The 23,772-nt window shown below is 37.1% G+C and overlaps 3 protein-coding genes across 3 annotated transcripts in view; 2 read left to right on the top strand and 1 right to left on the bottom strand.

The window, feature by feature from the left end:
* Positions 1-4,957, top strand: part of notch2 (notch receptor 2) — a 58,812-nt gene extending 53,855 nt beyond the window's left edge. Inside the window, exons 32-34 of the mRNA XM_073819209.1 lie at positions 775-922; positions 1,044-1,141; positions 1,231-4,957. Of these exons, the coding sequence (XP_073675310.1) occupies positions 775-922; positions 1,044-1,141; positions 1,231-2,619 (1,635 nt within the window). The 3' untranslated portion in view covers positions 2,620-4,957. The remainder of the gene's footprint in view (positions 1-774; positions 923-1,043; positions 1,142-1,230) is intronic.
* A 1,739-nt stretch (positions 4,958-6,696) lies between these two features.
* On the top strand, positions 6,697-17,391 carry slc35a3a (solute carrier family 35 member A3a). Its single transcript, XM_073819210.1, has 8 exons — positions 6,697-7,066; positions 7,778-8,000; positions 10,510-10,664; positions 10,752-10,874; positions 10,965-11,139; positions 14,875-14,993; positions 15,172-15,305; positions 15,415-17,391. The coding sequence occupies exons 2-8, from the start codon at positions 7,811-7,813 to the stop codon at positions 15,503-15,505; spliced, it is 987 nt and encodes a 328-aa protein (XP_073675311.1). The 5' UTR covers positions 6,697-7,066; positions 7,778-7,810; the 3' UTR covers positions 15,506-17,391.
* On the bottom strand, positions 16,297-23,600 carry fam78bb (family with sequence similarity 78 member Bb). The gene is made up of 2 exons (XM_073819211.1): positions 22,493-23,600; positions 16,297-20,002 (listed from the first exon to the last, which is right to left on the bottom strand). The coding sequence occupies exons 1-2, from the start codon at positions 22,753-22,755 to the stop codon at positions 19,480-19,482; spliced, it is 786 nt and encodes a 261-aa protein (XP_073675312.1). The 5' UTR covers positions 22,756-23,600; the 3' UTR covers positions 16,297-19,479.
* Positions 23,601-23,772: the final 172 nt, after the last annotated feature.

Here is a 23,772-nt window from a genome sequence, read left to right as displayed (position 1 = left end):
CTCCGTCACTTAATCTCACTGAATTTACGAGCAACATATTCGAGATTGTTAACCTGGCGCCGTCTATCAAACTGCAAAAGATATAACGTGTTGTGCACTATATATGGCGATACAACGATTTTTCTGAAAAAGTGGATCGTGCAGTAATTTTGATCGTCGACGATCAAATATCGTGTTATCGCACAGCCCTAACTGAAGCTACGAAATTAATCTTTTCATTTACATTGTATCTGCACTGTGTTGTTTATAATGAAGGAATACGCAAGTGTGCACACTCAACAAGAGCGCTGACTAATCTAAGTGCCTCTGATTGGCCAATGCATTCCTAAGTTGAACAGAAATGCGTTTGATTGTTTATAAGGATCAACGCTGCACAAAACAGCACGTAAAAGCAATCTAAAGCAGTGTGAGCGAATCTGAATGTAATTCCGCAGATTGACACTTTTCTTTCATTTTCATATTTAATTTTAATTTAGTCACGACAGTCGTAATACATTGTTTAACTGTGCAGGGGCATTTTTTTGCCTTCATATCCACCAATTTTTTAAAAGAATATTGTCATGTAATTGTTTTTCAGTTTTTTGATATTTGGGTTTTTATCTATGAGTTCTTGTCATATTTTTTTGCCATTTTCTAAACTATAGCGAATAAACTGTGATAATGTGAGAAATGTTAAAGGTGTCTAAATACATTTTGGTTTGACTGTAGATATATGTATTCTGAATTTTTGTGTACACATACCAATCATTACTGTTACATGTTTTTGAACTCCAGATTCTCATTCGTAATCGTGCCACGGATCTTGATGCTCGTATGAATGACGGCACCACACCACTCATCCTGGCAGCCAGACTAGCAGTGGAGGGCATGGTGGAAGAACTGGTGCACTGCCACGCAGATGTCAATGCTGTGGATGACCACGGTAAGATCAAAACCCATATGAACATACACTGAAGTAAAGAACTTTGATAAATGGAATGGAATAAATTCTTGAAATAATAAGGACACCCTGTTTAATCTGATCGCTCTCATCTCATCCTCAGGCAAGTCAGCTTTGCACTGGGCTGCCGCTGTTAATAATGTAGATGCCACTCTAGTGCTATTGAAAAATGGAGCCAATCGGGACATGCAGGACAACAAGGTACTCGTTCATGTCTATTTGTTTATGTGCATGTTTAATCTTTTTGTGTGTGAGCCAAACACTTACATTTTGTTTGTTCCGTGATGTAGGAGGAGACCCCCTTGTTCCTGGCTGCCAGGGAGGGCAGCTTTGAAGCGGCCCAAGTCCTCCTTGATCATTATTCAAATCGTGATATCACTGACCACCTAGACCGCCTGCCTCGTGATACTGCGCAAGAACGAATGCACCACGACATTGTGCGTCTCCTAGACCAGTACAACTTGGTGCACAGCCCACACTCTGGGCCTAACCATGTGGGCAACGGCGGAGGACACTCCTCCATGGTCTGTGGGACAAACGGCACCGGATTCATGATCGGCATGCGCCCAGGACCGCAGGGCAAAAAGAACCGCCGAGCAGGAGGAAAAGCAAACGCTGTTGGAGCCGGGACAGCTAAGGATCTAAAAGAAATGAAGGCGAAGAGGCGGAAGAAGCCAGCTGGAGGAGAGGGGCCGAATGTGGTGGCGGTAGCCGGAGGCAGCGGAAATGTCACCAAAGCAGCTGGCGGCCTCTCAGAGAGCTCGGTTACTATGTCACCCGTAGATTCCCTGGAGTCTCCACACTCGTACGCCGGGGAGGCAGTGGCCACCTCCAGCACAGCGAATTCTCCTCCGCTGCTCAGCAGCCCCTCTGTGAGGCCCATGCTGCCTCCTGTGAGCCACATGTTGGGCCAGCAGCAAAACTGGGTGGGTCTAGCCAAACACAGCTACAACGGCCACATGTTTGGCCTCATGCAGCCCCACCAGATGAACGCGGCTCACACCAGCATGCAGCAGCAGCATCACAGCCCGGGCATGCTCACCCCGATGAACGTCACCATGACCCGTGAGCAGCTGCCACCCATCGTCACCTTCCAAATGATGGCGGCAGGCAACGGGCAGAGCCTCCTCAAGCAGGCGCAACAAGGCCAGATGCAGGGGCAAAATCAGGCACAAAGTCAACACCTGCACTGTAATCAGAGTATGATGTACCCCATGCCCGATGTGGGAATGCAGCACGGGCTGTCGCATACCCTTCAGCACCCCCACGGTCACAACCACGCACTCCCTCACGGGCTGCCTGAGAGCCAAGCACGGCAAGTAGCGTCCTACCAGCCACGCCAGAGCCCTGTGGATAAATATCCTACACCGCCTTCTCAGCACAGCTACGCCACTGCCGGATCTGAGGGAACCACCCCTGGTCATCCCGCACACAATCCCAGCGAACACCCCTACCTCACTCCTTCGCCTGAATCGCCCGACCCTTGGTCTTCCTCGTCGCCCCACTCCAACTCAGACTGGTCCGATGTCACCACAAGTCCCACCCCTCTAGGAAACCCCCACACACTGCCTTCATCCCGCCACACACACATTCCCGAACAAGCCCAGCTGCAGCCACCGTCGCAGGCCGCGCAGCCGACGCAGTCCCAGCAGTCGCAACGCAGCAGTGTGTATGCATAGGGACTTGGACGTTTGAGTTTAATTGCACGGCTGTTTAGATTCTATCTCTCTTCTCCACCCTTCATGTCTTTATTACGCTCTGCATGTTGACTTGCATATCATTTGCATATCGCAAATTCCCATTAGCCCAGATATGGCACAGAAGTCCCGGACTACACAAAGAAACAGCTTTAACAACTCGGGAACGACTGTCTACAATCCAGGGCACTGTTACTTATGGACAATCACAGTAACAAACTAAGGAGTCTCGTTTGTGGTTACTGTCCCCAATTTGGGGAAATTTATTTCAAGTTTTAGTCAAACCTTTTACAATTTGAAGGAAGTTTTCATTTAATCTGCCGCCTTTTTTATCATCTTTGTTGGTATTAATTCAAAGTCGGATATGCTTAGTTGGTACCAACCTTAAAGGGATAGTTCACACAAAATGAAAATGATGGCATCATTTTTTTTTTACTCTTATGTTGTGTCTGTATGACTGACTTCTGAGTTCAAAAGGAGATATTTTAAAAATGTTGCAGTGTTTATCCATACAATGAAGTCAAAAAGGTCTAAAAGAATAGTTTACCCAAAAATGAAAATTTATTCATCATTTACTCACCTTCATGTCATTCCAAAACTGTCCAAGAGTTTCTTTCGTATGTTGAACATGAAAGAATATATTCTTCTTCCATCATTTCATTCACTACTTTTGAAATCAATGGGGACCAAAAACTGTTTGGTTCTTCAAAATTCTGTAAAATATCTTAATTTATGTTTTGAAGATGAACGAAGGTCTTACAAGTTTGGAATGACATGAGGGTGAGTAAATGATGACAACATTTTCATTTTTGGGTGAACTATTCCTTTAAGGTTCTTTTGGACCCCATTGACTTTCATTGTATGAAGAAAAACACTTCTTTTGTGGTCCGCAGAATAAAGTCATACAGGTTAAAAACTACATCAGAGTTTTTTTCGGTGAGCTATGCTTTTAACTGATTATTTAATCTTTTTATATAATGGGTCAGCTTTCATATGTTCTCAGCTTTTGTTTTTTTTTTGTTTTTTTTAGATCAACCTGCATTTTTTTTTTGGTTGTGATGAAATGTTTCTTAAATGAATTGGTGGTACTTCTTTTATGTGATTGGTAGCACAAAAGTGCTACACATACATCTCATTCGTTCATGTGTGGTTCAGAGCTAAACTGTGGTGTAAATAGTTAAATGCTACATTTTTATGTATTTTCATGTTGTCTGTTACAGTTTATCCTCTGCCTTGCCAATAACTAAAAGAGGTAAAAGGAGGTGTGTAAATATATGAAATGGTATGCAGTATTCAGTGGCCACACAAACATGGCAGAGGTTTGAAGAGGAATTCCAGCTGGCATTGTCAAGCCTTTTTGTGTGAGTCTTTCGTAAAAAGGAAACGTTTAGACATATATTATCAGTGCCTTTTACAACATATTTGTAACCATTGTTACTATTTTATTTGTTTTGTTCTGCTTTTTTGTGTTACTGTATATTAATATTCTGCGCAGGTTCTGAAGTTGTATCTTTTATTTACACGAGTCATGTATTTTCTTCATCCTAATTGCAATTAGACTGTCTGTGCAACTGTATGAATCACTTGCTAATTTAGAAATCGTACTTTATACAATCGAAATGTGCTGTTTTACTTTTTCTGTTTTGTGTTTTTGAGCAAAGCTTTATAAAACTGATTAGTACAATCACATTTTTTGAATGTGTTTTGCACAATAAAGCCCCCGGGTCTCGTAAACGCCAAATAAACACTCAGTAGTATTTAGAAATGCATGCATACATTAGCCAGAGTGGTGATGAATTACTGTGGAAGGTCTTGTGAACGTCCGGTATGCTGTATTTGTGCAGGTGGGTGGATCGGTGATATTGTGTGTGCTCAAGGTCAATATTAAGAGTGCTTATGCAAATAGAAACCTTTATGTACTATAGGCAACATATGGCATGTTCTTTTTGGTAACAGTTGATATCCTGTAGCACTTAAGGGCCCTTCAACAGTATGAGGAATTTAATGGGTGTTAGTCCACCAAATACAGATCAAAGCAAAGCTTTTGGAGCATTGTATTTTCACCCAAATGTTATGCAAAGCTATTTTTATATGTGCTGTATATAATTTTTTTTTTTTTTATGCCTATTGTACTTTCTTTTCCTGTTCACCAAATATATGCATACAGTATGCTAGAATGAAGTAAATGTTTCGTCTTAGTTTTTTTGTAGATTACAATTTGTGATTTAAAGGAAAAAAAAACTGTATTGGAAATAATCCAAGACAATTGATGATTAAACTAGAGATGAAACACAAATAAAGAAAACCCTTTACAAATTGATCTGGCGAAATGTCTGAGTCCCTTTCTGTTGCTGTTTGTCTATCAGTCCATCTACAGTTGAGGTCAAAAATGTACATACACCTTGCAGAATATGCAAAATGTTAATTATTTTACCAAATTAAGAGGGATCATACAAAATGCATGTTATTTTTTAATTAGTACTGACTTGGAACAAGATATTTCACATAAAAGATGTTTACATATAGTTTACACGAGAAAATTAGATTAGATTTGGTTTTCATCATTTTTGTGTATTTGAATGATTTCCAATGATTTTGAGATCCATCTTTCCACACTGAGGACAACTGAGGTACTCATATGCAACTATTACAGAAGGTTCAAACACTCACTGATGCTTCAAAAGGAAACACGATGCATTAAAGGAGTAGTTCACTTTCAGAACAAAAATTTACAGATAATTTACTCACCCACTTGTCATCCAAGATGTTCATGTTTTTCTTTCTTCAGTCGCAGGGAAATTATGTTTATGAGTAAAACATTTCTGGATTTCTCTCCATATAATGGACTTCTATGATGCCCCTGAGTTTGAACTTCCAAAATGCAGCTTCGAAGGGCTCTAAACGATCACAGCCGAGGAAAGAAGGGTCTTATCTAGCAAAACGATGGGTTATTTATTTATTTTTTTTTAAATTACAATTTCTATACTTTTTAACCTCAAATGCTCGTCTTGTCTAGTTCGGCAAGACGAGCGTTTGAGATTAAAAACTATATAAGTTGTAAATATTTTTTTTTTTGAAAATAACCCATCGTTTCGCTACATAAGACCCTTCTTCCTTGGTTGGAATCATTCAGAGCTCTTTGAAGCTGCATTTAAACTGCATTTTCAGGGGCACCATAGAAGTGAAATCTTGAAATGTTTTAATCCAAAAACACCATGTCTTTATGATTGAAGCAAGAAAGACATGAACATCTTGAATGACAAGGGGGACATTATCTGAATTATCTGAAAACTTTTTGAATTTAAAGATCAGTAAATTCAACCTATTTTGTCTTTTGGGAAAACAAACATGTAAGTATCTTCTGTAGCTTCTGAAGGGCAGTACTAAATAAAAAAATAAGCTATGTAGGGAAAATAAGAAAAATGGACACATCTTCATTCTGTTCAAAAGTTTTCACCCCTGGCTCTTAATGCATGCTTTTTCCTTCTGGAGCATCAGTGAGTGTTTGAACCTTCTGTAATAGTTACATATGAGTCCTTCAGTTGTCCTCTGTGTGAAAAGATGGATCTCAAAATCATACAGTCATTGTTGGAAAGGGTTGAAATACATAAAAATGCTGAAAAACCAAAGAATTTGTGGGACCTGAAGGATTTTTCGGTAGAACAGCAGGCAGATTTACTGTTCAGGACAAACAAGGGACTCGTGAACAACTACCACTAAACAAAAAACACAGCTGTGGATCATTCAGGTAACAACAGTGTTAAGAATCAAGTGGGTGTAAACTTTTGAACGGGGTCATTTTTATAAATTCAACTATTTTCTCTTGTGGACTATATACGTCTCTTATGTGAAATGTCTTATTCAGGTCAGTACTAAATAGAAAAACAACATTCATTCACAACACGCATGTCATTTTGCAGATTCTGCAAGGTGTGTGTAAACTTTTGACTTCAACTGTAACGTTAGATCTATCTTTCGGTTGAAGTCGTCATCATTCTGTCCGCCAACCGACAGATGGCGACAACGACACATAATGAGCATCGAAACAACAAAACACTAGGAAGTACTGCAAGATTGTTGAGATTCATATGAAGATTTTCTACACTACACTTGACAGTCTGCGTTTCATTCTTGATGAATGAGGTTATCCGGCATGGGTGGACACATAGCAGAGGAACATGCGCAAGCAACACCCAAAACGATTGATTTCCTCTTAAATAGCTTAGCTGGAGTAGCTCTTAGTGTTTGACTGTCAAAATAAGACAGTACTGAAGTATTTAACTCACTGTATGTCGATTAAACTTATGTAGAACTCTTGAAGGATGGAAATATGACGGGGCTTTAACGTTTAGGTTTGCCTTCAAACTCCTAACGTTACTCACAAACCGCAACTCTTCCGGATCTTTGCAGTAACTAGTCTTCAGAAAAGGTGAGACTGTGAAAATATATGTGATATTTACAGCTATAAAACGAATTGGGAACATAGTTTTATGTCAAACGTCTGTCTTTTCGCGTCTGCCTGTGTTATTATGATTTACGCTGAAATATTGACATTAGTTTTAATATTTTAGTCATTTTTATTCATTTGCATTTAACTAGTCGTTTATCACTTAGTCACTTGTAAAGGCGTAAATACTCTTTACAGCTGACTTTGTTTACGCTTAAGTTGCGGAATATTTTACTCTTTTTTTTGTAATTTTTAAACCATTTTTAAACTATAAGTGATTCATATTTCATGCTGTACTCGCCCTCGTGTTTTCTGACTTTATTTCTCTCGTTGAAACACAAAAGCAAAATGACATCCTCAGTCAACATCGACTTGTACTATATGTAAAAAAAATGTAGTGAAATTGAGTGGTGACCAAAGTGAGTTTCCACACAAGGAATAAAGTCTGACTGTGAATGATGGCACACTTTTCATTTTAGGGTGAACCGCTCTTTTAAGTGCCCTAAATTTAGCAAACTCCAGGGTTAATGTTTGATTTCTTCCTCAAAGACACTATACTGTGTGAACACTACATAGCTGTTGTCTATGGCCATTCATGTTTACAGAGCAGCTTGCTTGTCGGACCCAGCTGGGACAACATTGTATTTCAACATCTGTCTGCTCTTTGCCCCTTTCTTTCTCATGTCACCCCAGTCTGTGCTGGTCTCCTCGTGAGAGGCTGTCATCATGGCATCAGCCAAGCTAAAGTACCTCTCTCTGGGGGTTCTGGTGTTCCAGACCACGTCCCTGGTGCTCACCATGCGTTACTCGCGCACCTTGCAGGGCGACGGGCCGCGCTACCTGGCCTCCTCTGCAGTGGTGGTGGCAGAGTTCCTCAAGATCCTCACCTGTGTGGGGCTCGTCTTCAAAGATCACAGTGAGTTCCTCAGGGCTTCCTTCCTCCTTGAGAAGCACCACAGTATTTCAAGAATGTAGTCAGACGGTTCTTTGAAAGTCATTCTCCTTTTTGCTTTGGGTTTTACATCTAGAAGTTTTGTGGTACTCACCTTTCACACTAAACTATGGACGCACAGAATACAAAATAAAAAATTGACTTTTTTCTCAGAATTGCGTTATACAAACTTGCAATCATTTTTTTTCCCAGAATCGTAAGATATAAACTCAAAATTGCGAGTTATAAAGTCAGAATTGCGTGATATAAACTGGCAGTTCTGAGAAATAAAGTCAGAATTGCATAATATAAACTTGCAATTGCACGTTATAAAGTCAGAATTGCATATATAAACTCGCAATTCTGAGAAATGAAGTTGCAATTGCAAGGAAAAAAAAGTCAGAATCACAATTCTGACTTTATTTCTCATAATTGTGAGTTTATATTCCACAATTCTGACTTTATATCTAGCAATTTTGACTTTATAACTTATATCTTATAATTCTGAGAAAAAAAGTCAGAATTGCAAGTTTATATGATGCAATTTTGAGAAAAAAAAGTCAGAATTGCAAGATGTAAACTCGCAATTGTGAGAAGAAAAGTCAGAATTGTGAGATATAAAGTCGAGGTTACCTTTTTTTTTATTATTAAGTGGTGGGAAACTTCTAAACACAGGCTTCCATACTAAACACAACATCTGATTAAATGAATGTATTTTATTGCTAATTACTATATTAAAATATCTCTTTAAGGCAGGGACTCCCAAACTTTTTTGTTAGCCTAACTCATGTGATCTAAAATATTTACTTAAGGTACATTTAACATTTAAGTGATTCTGTGTGTTTTTTACACTTTCTACACTAAACAACACCTGATGAAATTCATGGTCTCTGAAATAAATGGCAAAATATTGTCAAATTGTGTTCAAATGTCTCTATAAGGCAATTCACACACACACATATATATATATATATATATATATATATATATTTTTTTTTTTTTTGTTAGCTAAAACTCGTTGACCTAAAATATTTACTTAAAGTACCTCCTAAGATTTTAGGTTAGTATTTTAATAATTGAATAACACATTTGTATGTTCACAGATTTTATATGTACACTACCAGTCAAAGGTTTTTGGACAGAAAGATTTTTAATGTTATTTATAGAAGTCTTTTCTGCTGACCAAACATGCATTTATTTGATCCAAAGTGCAGCAAAAACAGTATTATTTTTTATTTAAAATAAGTGTCTTCTATTTAAATATATTTTCAAATGTAATTTATTCCTGTGATTTCAAAGCTGAATTTTTAGCATCATTACTCACATGACAGTCACATGATCCTTCAGAAATCATTCTAATATTCTGATTTGCTGCTCAAAAAACTTTTTTTATTATTATGTTGAAAACAGCTAATTACATTTTGTCAGTTTCCTTAAATGAATATATTATTAGTATTTAAATGTTTCTTGAACAGCAAATCAACATATTATAATGATTTCTGAAGGATCATGTGACACTGAAGACTGGAGTAGTGCTGAAAATTTAGCTTTGATCAGGAAGAAGTTACATGATCACAGGAATAAGTTACATTTTAAGATATATTCAAACAGAAAACTGTTATTTAAAATGGTAAAAATAAAAAATACTGTTTTGCTGTACTTTAGATAAAAAAAAAAAACCTACTGTCCAAAAAATGTTGACTAGTGTAGGTTAATGATCACACTGGTAAACAATGAAAATAATAAAATGTTTTAATATGATTTTTTTTTAAATAATTTATTTTAATTTTATATTTTTATGATTTCTGTAGCTTTTTGTCAACTCATTAACCCACTGCAGTTCCCTCCAACATGACTGAAAAAAATTAATTTATGATACAGCAGTCTTTGTAAACAGTTGTACAAAAACTGTAGTGTAGTGTAAAAATGTGTTATGAATTTCTGTCCATCTAAAAGTAGATTACTAATTAAATTACAGTCAAAAGAACAGAATGTACAAGCCTCAGTTTGCAAATACTTTTCAAATATTTGATACCAACCTGGCAAGTTTTGGCAAGTCCAGTGATTACTTATTTTAGTGCTGATAATATAAACCTTTGACCTTTTAAACAGATATTTTCACAAATGATTGTCAGTATTATGTGAAATGTTTTTAAAAGTCTCATGCTCACTGAAGCTGCATTTAATCAATCAAAAATACAGTAAAAACTATAATATTGTGAAATATTATTACAATTATTAATAACTGTTTTCTATTTTAATGCATTTTAAAATAACTTATTCCTGTGAAGGCAAAGCTGAATTTTCAGCAGCCATTACTCTAGTCTTCATCTTTCAGAAGTCATTCTAATATGCTTTTTTCTTCTATTTGTGCTGATTAATATTTTTGTGTTTAAAAGAACAGCATTTATTTGACATTGAAATCTACACTGGTAGGAATGGCTGTGAATTTGATTCATTATTGCCGGGTAACTGTTTTCTCTGTGTGAAACAGGTTATAGCGGGCGAGCGCTGAGCAGTATTCTGAGACAGGAGATTCTACACAAGCCTATAGAGACTCTGAAGCTGGCGATTCCTTCAGGGATCTACACGTTACAGAATAACCTGCTCTACGTAGCGCTGTCCAACCTCGATGCGGCTACCTACCAGGTAAGTCACTGTCCATTTATTATTTGTCTTATTTTTTTATGGCTATCATTTTGATGTTTTTTTTATATATATCCTCTGCACTTCTAGGTCACATATCAGTTGAAAATCCTGACCACAGCCTTGTTTTCGGTCTCTATGCTGGGCCGTAGGCTTGGGGTGTACCAGTGGTTGTCTCTGCTAATTCTTATGGCCGGCGTTGCACTTGTACAGGTAAAAATACCTTGATTAGAGTTTACCTGCAAAAAACTTGGTTTTGTTCTTGAATGTATTAATGTGATTCATGATTGTTTGTTTAAACAGTGGCCAGCGGACTCTCGGTCAGAACCTCAGAAAGAGCAGCTGACTGCAGGCTCACAGTTTGTAGGGCTGGTGTCCGTGTTGGTGGCCTGTTGCTCTAGTGGGTTTGCTGGGGTCTACTTTGAGAAGATCCTAAAAGAGACAAAGCAGAGTGTTTGGGTCCGAAACATCCAGCTTGGTAAGTATGTTTATAAGGAAACTCGCTCTTATATTATTCTAAACATCTCTGTATTGAGTTGTGTTCTAAAGAAAGTCCATTTTGCTTCTAGGAATAGTTCACCAAAAATGTATTCACTCTCAGGGCATCCAAGATGTAAATGAGTTTGTATCTTCATCGCCGGTTTGGATAAATTTAGTAAATCACAATTGAATAAATTTAGTAAATAGTATTATTAAATCACTTGCACACAAATGGATCCTCTGTAGTGAATGGGTGCCGTCAGAATGAGAGTCCAAACTGCTGATAAAAGCATCACAATAATTCACATGAATCTAGTTAATCACTCAATGTCTTGTGAAGCGAAAGGCTGCATGTTTGTGATAAATGAATCCATCAAGACATTTTTATATACCTATTCCTAATTTTTCTTTCTCTAGTGGAATAGTCAGCTTTTTCACTGAAGAAAGTGGATTATGGATCATGGACTGTTTGAGAGTCAAAAAAACATACCCAAGCTCGTGACAATACATTGAGGTCTTAAAGGGGTCCTATTATGCTTTCTCACTTTTTGAATTTGAGTGTGTGGTGTGTATGTTTGGGCATAAAAAACATCTACAAAGTTACAAATCTGCACAATAATGATAATATCATGTATCGGCGATCTCGCAGGCTGATGATAGGACAAACACTACTGTAGCGTATTATTTACTCACCCTCCATGCATCCTAGGTGTGTATGACTTCCTTCTTTCAGATGAACGCAATCGGAGTTACATTAAATATAATCCTGGTACTCCCAAGCTTTAGAATGGCATAGACAAGTGTTTTTCTCCATGTATCTCAATGTATCTTCACGAGCCGCAGGGTTTAATTTGGTTTTGTCTGTGTATGTTTTTTTGACTCTCAAAGCCGTGGGTCCCATTGACTGCCATTTTATGACTGACAGACTGCAACGGTGTAAGTTAAAAATCTTAGTTTGTGTTCTGCTGAAGAAACAAAGTAACCTACATCCTGAATGCCCTGGGGGTAAGCAGATAAACATCAAATCTTAATTTTTTTTGGTGAACTATCCCTTTAATTGATGGACTGAAATTGTATGGATTACTTGTGGGTTATTGTGAAGTTTTTATCAGCCGTTTAGACATTCTGACGGCACCCATTTAATGTATAGGATCCATTGGTAAGCAAGTGATGTGATGCTACACATCTACGAATATATTGCAATGTAGAAACAACCGCTTTTACATCTTGGATGTCCTGAGGGGGAGTACATTTGTATATAATTTTTTTTTATTTGGGGGTAAACTATTAATTTAATTACATTGCTGTAAAGAGCATTGGTCATTTGCCTAGTACTTACATGATTTTACACCTCCTGCCATGTGCAATTATGTTCCTATTAAATATCTTATTTATATATATTATTTTAAAGCAGAGGTCTGGAACCTAAAGTGTTTAATGTGAAGTGGAATATTTAAGTGCAAAACTAAAAAAAAACCCAGATCAAACCGTGATGGGTGACTATATCTATGCGTGCCAGTGCAGACACACCTGTCTAAGGTTGCTGACCGCTGTACTAGAGGGATTTTGCATATAAAGTCACTCAGTAAATTGTGGTTTTAGTGTAATCAGAACCTCTTGTCACAAAGAGCACAGATTTTAGACTGGGTAAAAAAAGGTGTAGGATGCTTTTCCTCAATCTAAACATGTCGGCGTTAAAATTAACATTTCACACGGCTTAGGTGAAAATGAACTGACAGCGTGGAGCACTATGACACACACAACCTGTTTTTACACTAGAAGTCTGTTTATCTCATGTATAATCTGTATTTCCGAGAGACGGCCTCAGATTTCAGACAACTAGGTTTTATTTCTTTCAGCAAGCAGAATCCTTGCACAAAACAGTCTGAGGTCACTTTCAGGAGCTTATGGCGAATATTTATGCGTGTGTGTTTTCATTCTTACCATGTGGAATCTCAGTGTAGGGTTTATTTTTAACTGGCAATGTGTGAATTGAGCGTCTGTAGTGATTCACCTCCTAATGTGAACTTCTGTTCATCATAATGAGCTGAGCCAAAACAGCATCCCTGTTCTTTAATGAGTGCCAACATTTGGTAACCTGCAATTTGAATCTTTTCAAAGAGTTTATCACAAATTGTTTTCTCAGGATGAAGCCATTCTTTTATTCACTTGCAATTATACGCTACTGTAGATTTGTTTTTGTAGTACTTTTATTCAGCAAGGACGCATCAAACAGTACAAAAGATTTCGATTTCAAATAAACACTGTTCTTTTTGAGCTTTCTATTCATCAAAGAAAGGGGAAAAAAAGGATTTCTCAAGGATCTTTGGACACTGATAACTGGACTAATGGCTCATGAAATTTAAAACCTTGCTCTCATGGCAAATAATCTGCATTTGAAATGTATTAAAATAGAAAAATGTTAAATTCTAATAATATTTCACGATATTGTTGTTTTAATGTATTTTTTTTATCAAACATTTGAATGGTAAAAGTTAAATAATTTCTTTACTGTTGGTGAATTTAAATGAATTTTTAGACATTTGTTCAGTCCTAAATATGATTGGAGAATGTGTGTGTGTGTGTGTGTGTGTGTGTGTGTGTGTAATTAATTAATTAAATTAATTTTTTTATTTTATTTTGTGTAAACCTACTCACATTTGTCTCAAAAATATATACAATTAATTACAAAAGGCTATCCTGCTACTGTTCTTTTATCTGTATTACTGTAAATACACTGCTGTTCAGATGTTTAAGATCAGTAAGATTTTTAAAGATTTTTAAAAGAAGTTTCTTGTTCATCAAGGTTGCATTTGTTTGATGAAAAATCCAGAAATAAATAAAATATTGTGAAATATTATTGCAATTTAAAATAGTGGTTTTCTATTTCAATATAATTTAAAATAGAATTTATTCCTGTGATGCAAAGCTGAATTTTCAGCATCATTACTCCAGTCTTCAGTGTCACATGATCTTTTAGAAATCATTCTAATATGCTGATTTATTATCAATCTTGAAAACAGTTGCTGCTTAATATTTTTGGTGGAACCTGTGATACTTTTTCATGATTCTTTATTAAATAAAAAGTTAAAAAGGACAGCATTTATTTAAAATGGAAATCTTTTGTAATAATATAAACCACTTTATAAACCATTTAAAAGGTCATAGTCAGCATGGTCTGTATGCTTTCTTTTTTTTTTTTTTTAAAGAAATTAATACTTTTATTCACCAAGGATATGTTAAATTGATTAAAGACTAATATTGTTAGAAAGTATTTATATTTTGAATAAATGCTGTTCTTTTTTTAACTTTTTATTCATCAAAGAATCATAAAAAAGTCACAGGTTTTGAAAAAAAATATTAAGCAGCACACCGGTTTCCAACATTGATGATAAATCAGCATATTAGAATGATTTCAGAAGGATAATGTGACACTGAAGACTGGAGTAATGGCTGATGAAAATACAACTTTGCATCACAGGAATAAATTATATTTTGAAACATATTAAAATAGAAACCATTATTTTAAACTGTAATAATATTTTACACTATTACATTTTTTTCAGTATTTTTGATCAAGTAAATGCAGCCTTGATGAGCACAAGAGAATTCTTTAAAAACATTAAAAATGTTACTGATCTGAAACTTTTGAATGGCAGTGTATCTAAATGCATATCTCATGTTCTTTGTATGAAATAAAACTACATGTTTGCTCTGTTTCTTCTGTATACAGGCATGTTTGGCTTGGTTTTTGGGATCTTCGGGATGTTGGCCTATGATGGTGACAGAATCCAAGAACACGGGATGTTTCAGGGCTACAACACGCTAACCTGGATTGTGGTCGCTCTCCAGGTGAGCCTGAACACTTTTCAGCACAAGTGAAGTACGAAACAAGTTTACTTGTGAGTCAGAGCTGATAATTGCTTCATCGCCAACAGCTAACAGGAAGCCAACAAAAGAGCTTTTCCCTTGCAACACATTAATGTGCAACAATATAAATTGATTTTTTTTTTTTTTTTTTTTCCCACAGGCTCTTGGAGGGCTCGTGATAGCTGCTGTCATCAAGTATGCTGACAACATACTGAAAGGCTTTGCTACATCACTCTCAATTATCCTCTCAACATTAATTTCATATTTCTGGCTGGAGGACTTCGAGCCTACCAGGTAAAAAAAAAAAAGACATTTTATGTCTTATGATCAATAAATGCATTAAATTCAATTGAATTACAGTAAAAAGGAGGAATTGAATTAAAATGAACTTTTATTTTTCCAGTGTGTTCTTCCTGGGCACAGTATTGGTCATTGTGGCAACGTTTCTCTATGGTTATGAGAGCAAGCCGGCACCCAACCCAAGCAGAGCATAAAAAGGGGACAGACGAGGTGAAAGTGGAGCGGAACAAAAGGATGTAATGAGTGGAAGGACAGAGAAGAGGAGAGGAGGCGTAAAGAGCGGGAAAAAGGATTGATACAAGGTTGGATAACAGGCTGGGCCACTGCTGTGCAGTGCTGAGCTGAAGCACACTGGGTGAAACGCTCTGGGTCTCTGGTTTCAGTGAAACTCACGTTTAGTGTGAGAAACATTAATCGGCGCTGATCACATTAATAGGTGATGGATTAAAAACACTTCATAACGTGCCATTTTTTCAAATGTTGCTGGAGATCTTTTTTTGGACAATCAGGATTTAGAGCTCAGAACTTGTTTTGGCTCTTTTTGGCCATTTAATCTTAATCTTAAAGGGCCAATGACTGCTAAGTAATTTGCCACAAATGAAACTTGAATCTTGCAGAAACTCTGCAGTGGATATTGGGTTACTGAAGGGGTCGTTGCATCACTGTATTTTTGTGTTATTATTCAAACTGCTAAAAGTCCTAAAACATATTTTATGCTATTTTAACTGGGTTAGTTTCTGTGCCATAGGAATTGAGGGAATAAGGGATCTTTTTGTGATGTAAAAATGAAAACGATAACAATACTTGCGGGATGTTGTGCAGATTATTTTACAGATTACCTCTGTCACCAGGCAACAAAGAATACTTGAGTTACTCCATTATATATGCAAGGAAGTGCTTTTTTTTTTTTTTTTTTTAGCAACTTTGCACTATGTGTGAAGCTATATTAGGATCTGGTGAGGAGAATAATAAATCAGGTGTATAATTATATTTTTTTTTCAAACAATACACACATTTTTACCAGGGCAGGACAGAATTTAAAAGTAAAGGCTTGGATTTTTTTTTTTTCAAAAGGTGTAAAAACAATGCATGCAGTCACAGCTTGAAAAAGGTTATTAATTAAAAAGGCAAATAGATTTTACAGTCAGGATGCTCTAGCTGCCCCAGTCCTTCAGAACACACTGTGAACCTCAAAATCAATAAACGCTACGGTGACCTCTGAAGACCAGCGTCGATAATGTTGTTTTTGAAGTGTGTGCATTCCATGTGGCATTGTAAATTCAGTTTATACAAATCCAATGGCTTTAATGCTCAAGCAAACCAGCTGGATTCATGTTTGATAATCAAGCAGTCACTCCACTGTAGAGGAAGAGGAGGGTGCTTCAAATAAGAAGGTGGATTGAGTGTTTGTTGTGCTTAGTGTCTGGATGTGTGTTTGTTATCTCGGTAGGAAGGTCCGGATGGTTTTCACCTCTCTAATGAGTAGCGGTGGGAGTTGGTGTTTGCAGCAGTGTTCAAATCTTTTTCTTCCCCTCCCTCCATTTCCTCATTCCCAGGTGAGCAGAACAGTGAATTAGTCGACAACTCCAGACGTTATTGAGCTTAGAGCATAGGAATTTAAGAAGCTGAAGTTCCCTCATTTCCACTGCAGCTGTATTCAGAGTCCAGGTTGTGCTCAGAAGTCTCATCCCTCTTCTTACTTAATTTATGCCTTGCTGAAAAGCAAACATCTGATGGTTGGAGCTTTCTGCTTCCTTCAAATGAACTTTGAACAACACTGATTGAGCAAAAAGGCAATGCTGAATTCAGCTGTGGACTTTCTGAAGTCGTACATTCATGCACAACAACCCCTCTTGTTTTGAAACATTGTGAATCTATAATTAGGATGTGAAGCTTGCTGCTTTGTCTGAGCAAGACTGGCTCCTGTGATGTTTTACACTTACAGAGAACATTTAAAGGGATAGTTCACCCAAAAATGAAAAATCTGTCATAAATTACTCACCCTCATGTCATTCCAAAAACATGAACGCACATCAAAGACACGGAAGTGAAGAAATTGTTGAATAAAGTCATTATTTTACCACTGATGTCACATGGACTATTTTATCAATGTCCTTACTACATTTCTGGACCTTGAACATGTAGTTATTTCGCTGTCTATGCCGGGTCGGAAAGCTCTCGGATTTCATTGAAAATAACTTAATTTGTGTTCCAAAGATGAACAAAAATCTTACGTATTTGGAATGACCTGAGGGTGACTAATTAATAACAGAATTTTCTTTTTTGGGTGAACTATCCCTTTAAGAAAGAGATGTTGGAGCTAAGTAATCAGTGAATAGTTGAATAGTCTGTGATTTCAATTGCCTTTTAGGGATACTCCACCCAAAAATGTAAATTCTGTCATTTTCATGTGGTTCCAAAACCAAATGTTTTTTTTTTCTTACGCAGAAAATTGTTTTCAAGAACACTGGGAGCCAAACAACACTGGACCCCATTGACTTCCATTGTATGGATGGAAAAACAAACATGTTTTTCAAAATAGCTTTTTTTATGTTTCACAGAATAACGAAAGTCATACAGGTTTGGATCGACATGAGTGCGAGTAAATTATGACAGAATCTTTATTGCGCAGATTATCCCTTTATACCGTTGAGGTCAAAAGTTTACATACACCTCACAGAATCTGCAAAATGCTAATTATTTTACTAAAATAAGAGAGTTCACACGAAATGCATGTTATTTATGTACTACTGACCTGAATAAGATAATTTACATAAAAGATGTTTACATACAGTCCAGGAGAGAAAATAATAGTTTTTTATTTTGATTTTTAAATATGACCCTGTTTATGTATACTTGATTCTTAATACTGTGTTGTTACCTGAATGATCCACAGCTGTGTTTTTTTATTTATTTTTTATTTAGTCCCTTGTTTGTCCTGAACGGTTAAACTCCCTGTTGTTCTTCAGAAAAATCCTTTAGGTCCCACAAATTCTTTGGTTTTTTTAGCATTTTTGTGTATTTGATCCCTTTCCAACACTGACTGTATTATTTTTGAGATCCATATTTTTACACAAACTGAGGGACTCATATGAAATTATTACATAAGGTTCAAATGCTCACTGATGCTTCAGAAGGAAACAATGCATTAAGAGCTGGGGGTGAATTTAAATATCTGGGTAAATGTAATTTGTTTTGTCTTCTGGGAAACATGTACGTTTTCTGTAGCTTCTGAAGGGCAGTACTAAATGTACACATCTTCATTATTTTCAAAAGTTTACACCCCTGGCTTTTAATGCATCATTTTTCCTCCTAGAGCATCAATGAGCATTTGAACCATCTGTAATAGTTGTGTATGAGTCCCTTAGTTGTCCTCAGTGTGAAAAGATGGATCTCAAAATCATACAGTCAGTGTTGGAAAGCGTTCAAATACACAAAAATGCTGAAAAAACAAAGAATTTGTGGGACCTGAAGGATTTTTCTGAAGAACAGCAGGCAGTTTAACTGGACTCTCTGAACAACCATCACTAAACAAAAAAAACAGCTGTGGATCATTTAGGTAACAACACAGTATTGAGAATCAAGCATACTTGATCAACTTTGAACAGGGTCATTTTTATAAATTCAATTATTCAGTACTAAATAAAAATAATTCCCTCTTATTTTGGTAAAATAATTACCATTTTGCAGATTCTGGAAAGTATATGTAAACTTTTGACCTCAACTGTATATACCAGAAATATGGTTTCTTCTCCTTGATACTTGAGTCTAAGGATTTAAGGCAAATGTCAGTATCAAATTAAAGGGACAGTTCACCCAAACTATAATTTTTCCAAACCTGACAGTTGTTCCTACTGTGTTCCTAAACGCAAAAGTAGATATTTTTAAAAATGTCTCAAGTGTTTGTCTTTTTTTTTAATCTGCAATTAAAGCTAGTGAGGTCCAATGTTTAAAATATCTTCTTGTGTGTTACACAGAAGGAACAACATTCACACAGGTTTCAAGTGGCATGAGGGGTTCATGAGTTTGTTTGTTTTTTTTTAATGAAATGTCCCTTTAAGTGTCTCCAGGGCCATTCAAGAATCAAGTATCTTTTTAAAGGCAGCAGTGTGGATTTAAGGCAAATAGACTATTTTGTTTAAAAACCTTCAAGTTTTCCCACAACCTGCTACTTAGAGGGAATCACCACTAATGGTGGTCCTCGCTTGGGCCTCCACATTAGCACTTGTGCATCATTAGCATTGGGTTTACCCAGAGCGTTAGGGGGAATCGGCTCCATATGAGTCAACACCTTGGGCTGGTCCTGGTGCACCCGGCCAGTGAGTCTCGCCCGAGAGCCCAACGGCTTAGAGGGGTCCACAGCGATGTCCACTTTCATCCTCCACTTCACTGTCTGCAGGAGGATCTTCTCCTGTGTGGCCATATTCAAAGCCACCAGCCAAGTGGTAAAGCTCTGGTCCCGTTTGATCCGCGTGAGCAAAGGCACATTGCTCTCGCTCACCGGTACGGCCCACGTTACGCTGGGGTAGAAGTTATCGTTCATGCTGACAGTGAAGCGTGAGGGTTTGGACGTGGGGCCGGAGAGGGTCACCGTTTCGGTTGTGTTTCCATACCACGGGTAACTCACGCCGTCCGAATCGCTGATGGCCTTCACCAGTCCTTCACGTAACTCAGGCAGCTCCCAGCTTGACCTGTGGAAATTACCGTTTAGATGTTAAACAAACATGTGCAGTTGTGCTGCTATATGTAAGTCTACAAACGATAATTGGGGTTAATGATGACATTCATTATCAGGGTCCCAGCTGCCAGTTTAAAATGACTCAGTGTGACAGGACGTTAATGTGGTTGGGTGTTGTTAGGTATGACCCGACGCTGGCATTTCTTCCTCGGTACGGCACCATCTGTGTCACAGAAAACCCCACGCAGCCACCCGCTCAGGCAGTAATACACACCCCCACACACATGTCCACACCTCCACACAGACAGGCCCCCCAGGCAGCATCAGAAGGGCCCACATCACGCGTCACAGGGCTCGTGGGTGGGTGTGAGAACGTCTCTATCTCGTTCTCGTCTTTATTCGTAGATTAGGTGGTGAGCACGTAATTGCGTTCTAAACTCTGTTTAGATGTTTCAGAGCAGCTATTCTGTTTTTATCTGCTGCCTCTCCCCGTCTGATCCAGTGACAGGCTGTGAAACTCATTTGTGGGAGTATAAATGAAAGAACAGTGACTGATGAAGGTGCAAACACTCCTCCCCTCAGGCACTGAGCTGATGTATGCATACTCTCTGTGAATATAAATCACTGGTGCACTGCACTGAAGTTATCCTTTGCTTTATACCATTTAGAGACATAATTAAACAAAGTGGCACATATAAATGAAAGATTTATTCACACTATCGGTGTAACGAATGGATCAATGACATGATGCTTCTTTTTTGTTGTTGTTTGGATATACAGTCAAACCAAAAAAATATTCAGTCACCAGATATAATTTTTCATATCTTATACTAGTGGGTGCAGGACACTACAGTTAATTTATGTGAGGATAGCAACATAAACTGTGACATATTATACCCCCAAAAGAATTCATACAGTGGACTACCAGCAAAATTGATCAAAACAATATTTGGGACCAAACATTTGATTTGACACTTTCACCTGACCATGTTTTGTTACAATACCTTTCTATCAAAGTTATCTGACATTATCTGACAGTTTAACTGTTGAGTTCTTTTTATATTTTATTACCATTTTCTAAACTATAGCGAATAAACTGTGATAATGTAAGAAATGTGGAAGGTGTCTGAATAAATTTTGGTTTGACTGTATTCTAAAATACATTTAAAAATCTTATAATAAACCTGTTTTCAAATTCCAATTTAAATCTACTTTGGTGATTTCTGAGTGAGGTTTAAAGTAAAAATAGTTTCCAGAGAATTTGAAAAAAAGTCCAAAAACCCCATTTAAAGAGCTAAAATTCTGGATGATAGAAATGGAAATGTTGATGTTTGCTGGTTTATTACAATATTTCTTGAAACATTTTTTTTTTGTAATTTAATCAAAGTCATCACAGCGTAATTTTGATCATGACCATTATTTTAAAGAAATTTTACTTTTTTTTTTTATCAGATATTTGACCTTTTTTAATGAAAATGACTTTTGAACATACTTTAAGATTACTCTTGATGTTCATGGATCATGACTCAAAAGTCATGTATTTTATTGCTTTTATAGTTGATGGTTACACTACTTGACATTTTTGGAGTTGTTCTTAAACTGTTTTGTAAAAATGGTTGCATTTTTCCAAGAAGTTAGCCCTTTTCCCCCTAAGATTTTTAGCTTTTTTTTTTTTTTTTTTTAATTTTAGCTTTTTTTTGCATTTATTTGATCCAAAGTACAGCAAAACAGCAAAATGTTGAAGCTGTTTTCTATTTGAATGTATTTTAAAATATAATTTATTCCTGTGATTTTTAGTATCATTACACTAAATTAGAATAATAGAACATATCTTATTATTATGTTGAATATAATTGCAGAGTATAATTTTTTTTGTCAGGTTTCTTAATTGAATAGAAAGTTCAGAAGAACAGCATTTATATGAAATATAACTCTTATATGACATTATAAATGTCTTTATCACTTTTCTTATCAGCAATTTAAAGCATTCTTGCTAAATAAAAGTATTAACTTCTATAATTCTATAACTCCCTTTCAGATAAATGCTGATCTTTGGATCTTTCTATTGATCAAATAATCCTGAAAAAATGTACTCAACTGTTTTAAATATTGATAATGATTAAAAAATGTTTCTTAAACAGCAAATCAGAAAATAATTATTTCTGAAGGATCATGTGGAGTAATGACATACATTTTAAAATATGTTCAAATAGAAAGCAGTTATTTTAAAATAATAGAAAAACTATTTCACAATATTACTGATTTTGCTGTATTTTGAATCAAATAAATGCAGGTTTGATGAGCAGAAGAGACTTCTTTAAAAGACATTAAATACTGTCCAAAAACATTTGACTGGTAGTGTAGGTTTTGTCATCTTGGACATCCTTATTTGACATTGACCCAGATTTGATGGCTAAAATTTCATAATTTTACTTCAGGATTTGTGGTCAGTGTTTTATGGTCAAGAAGTGCTTTGAAGTCATAAACCATGCACCATGCTTACATGCCGAGGTCTCCATAGGTGTTGTAGAATTCCATTTGAGTGCACGCTTGAATCCAACCCACCACCCAAGCCTCGTTTCGAGGTATCGGCGGCATCACTATCCGGGCGGAGGCCTTGAAGTACGGAGTTTTGTAGCGGAGCACTATGGGTGAATTCTCCTCGATCACCGTCGGGCAGTGGTCAATAGTAGCAGAGACGTCGTACACAACGATGTTCTCCCGTTTGATTCGGGGTTTGCAGGCCACGCTCTGAAGGCAACCCATGGCTGGAGTGGGTCAGAATCCGGGTAACCAACCAAGAAGGGTGTTTTTTTCTTTTTAATGCAGCCTAAATATGTTTATATTCCCGAAAGAACGCGTCAATCTACGCTCATGTTCCAGTCCATGCGGCTAATATAGTTACTCCTCAATTTAATAAATGTATTAGAATTAAGAAAAATAATTCAAGAAACAAGACATAAATCAATCAAAAGCACGTGATTTCCCCTCAGTTCATTGCCACTGAGATACAATCAGAATCAAATCTCTGTCTAGTTACTCAGGATCAACAACAGGTTGCAAGACCTCCGACCATCTCTTGATCTTTGGTGTCCCCATGCCTGTGATTGTCAGTCGCGATCGGACTTGTTCTGGGCTCCCGCTTCAGTCTCCCTTTCAAATCCACATGGCCTTTTGCAGCTCTTCGCCCTTTCATCCGTTTCTTTCTGGTCCGAGTTTTCATGTCACAACCGGAGGCAGAAAAACAGTCAGGTGTGGCGGACCGCTCGCCTCGGAAAGAGGTGGTCGCGATTCTGCTTTTCTCGATTGCTGTTTGCGCTTTCGGAACAACAAACAATCTCAAAGTATTTCATGATTTACGACCGAAGAGGAACCGCAAGAAAAAGTAGCCTATGTTACACAGCGGAGTGTTGCTCTCGATCAAATCACATTTGACGTTCCGTTACAGCGTAGGCTGTATTTCTTCAGTAAACAGGCGTCCACAGATTAACACGAGAGGCGTCCTGTTGACATTAGATAAAACGGAATAATATTTGCTGACAAAACGACTGACACACGGCTTTTAAAATCAACCGTTCCCATCTCCGTTGTTGGCGTGCTCTCCGCGGTCGCTGTTCGGTTGCTGTGGTGCTGAATGAATGATCAGAGGCGCGTAGGAGTACCAGTGCACGTTATAGTACTCCTACCGTATAGTCTACACTCCGTTCATCATCTTGGGTTCTCCGTTGAGCAAAACCAGAAATAACTTTGAGGTGCAAAGATGATAGCCTGTAATGTATGCAT

This window comes from Garra rufa, chromosome 15 (genome assembly GCF_049309525.1).
Source record: "Garra rufa chromosome 15, GarRuf1.0, whole genome shotgun sequence".
Classification (NCBI taxonomy): domain Eukaryota; kingdom Metazoa; phylum Chordata; class Actinopteri; order Cypriniformes; family Cyprinidae; genus Garra; species Garra rufa.
This window is presented reverse-complemented; position numbering and strand designations above follow the sequence as displayed.

Bases quoted from the DNA above. Each gene is read 5' to 3' on its own strand.
- slc35a3a (XM_073819210.1), top strand. From the start codon at position 7,811: ATGGCATCAGCCAAGCTAAAGTACCTCTCTCTGGGGGTTCTGGTGTTC. The intron at 10,665-10,751 runs GTAAGTCACTGT...CTGCACTTCTAG, and splicing joins TCGATGCGGCTACCTACCAG to GTCACATATCAGTTGAAAAT. The intron at 11,140-14,874 runs GTAAGTATGTTT...TTCTGTATACAG, and splicing joins GGTCCGAAACATCCAGCTTG to GCATGTTTGGCTTGGTTTTT.
- fam78bb (XM_073819211.1), bottom strand. From the start codon at position 22,755: ATGGGTTGCCTTCAGAGCGTGGCCTGCAAACCCCGAATCAAACGGGAG. The intron at 20,003-22,492 runs GTAAGCATGGTG...TAATTTCCACAG, and splicing joins ACCTATGGAGACCTCGGCAT to GTCAAGCTGGGAGCTGCCTG.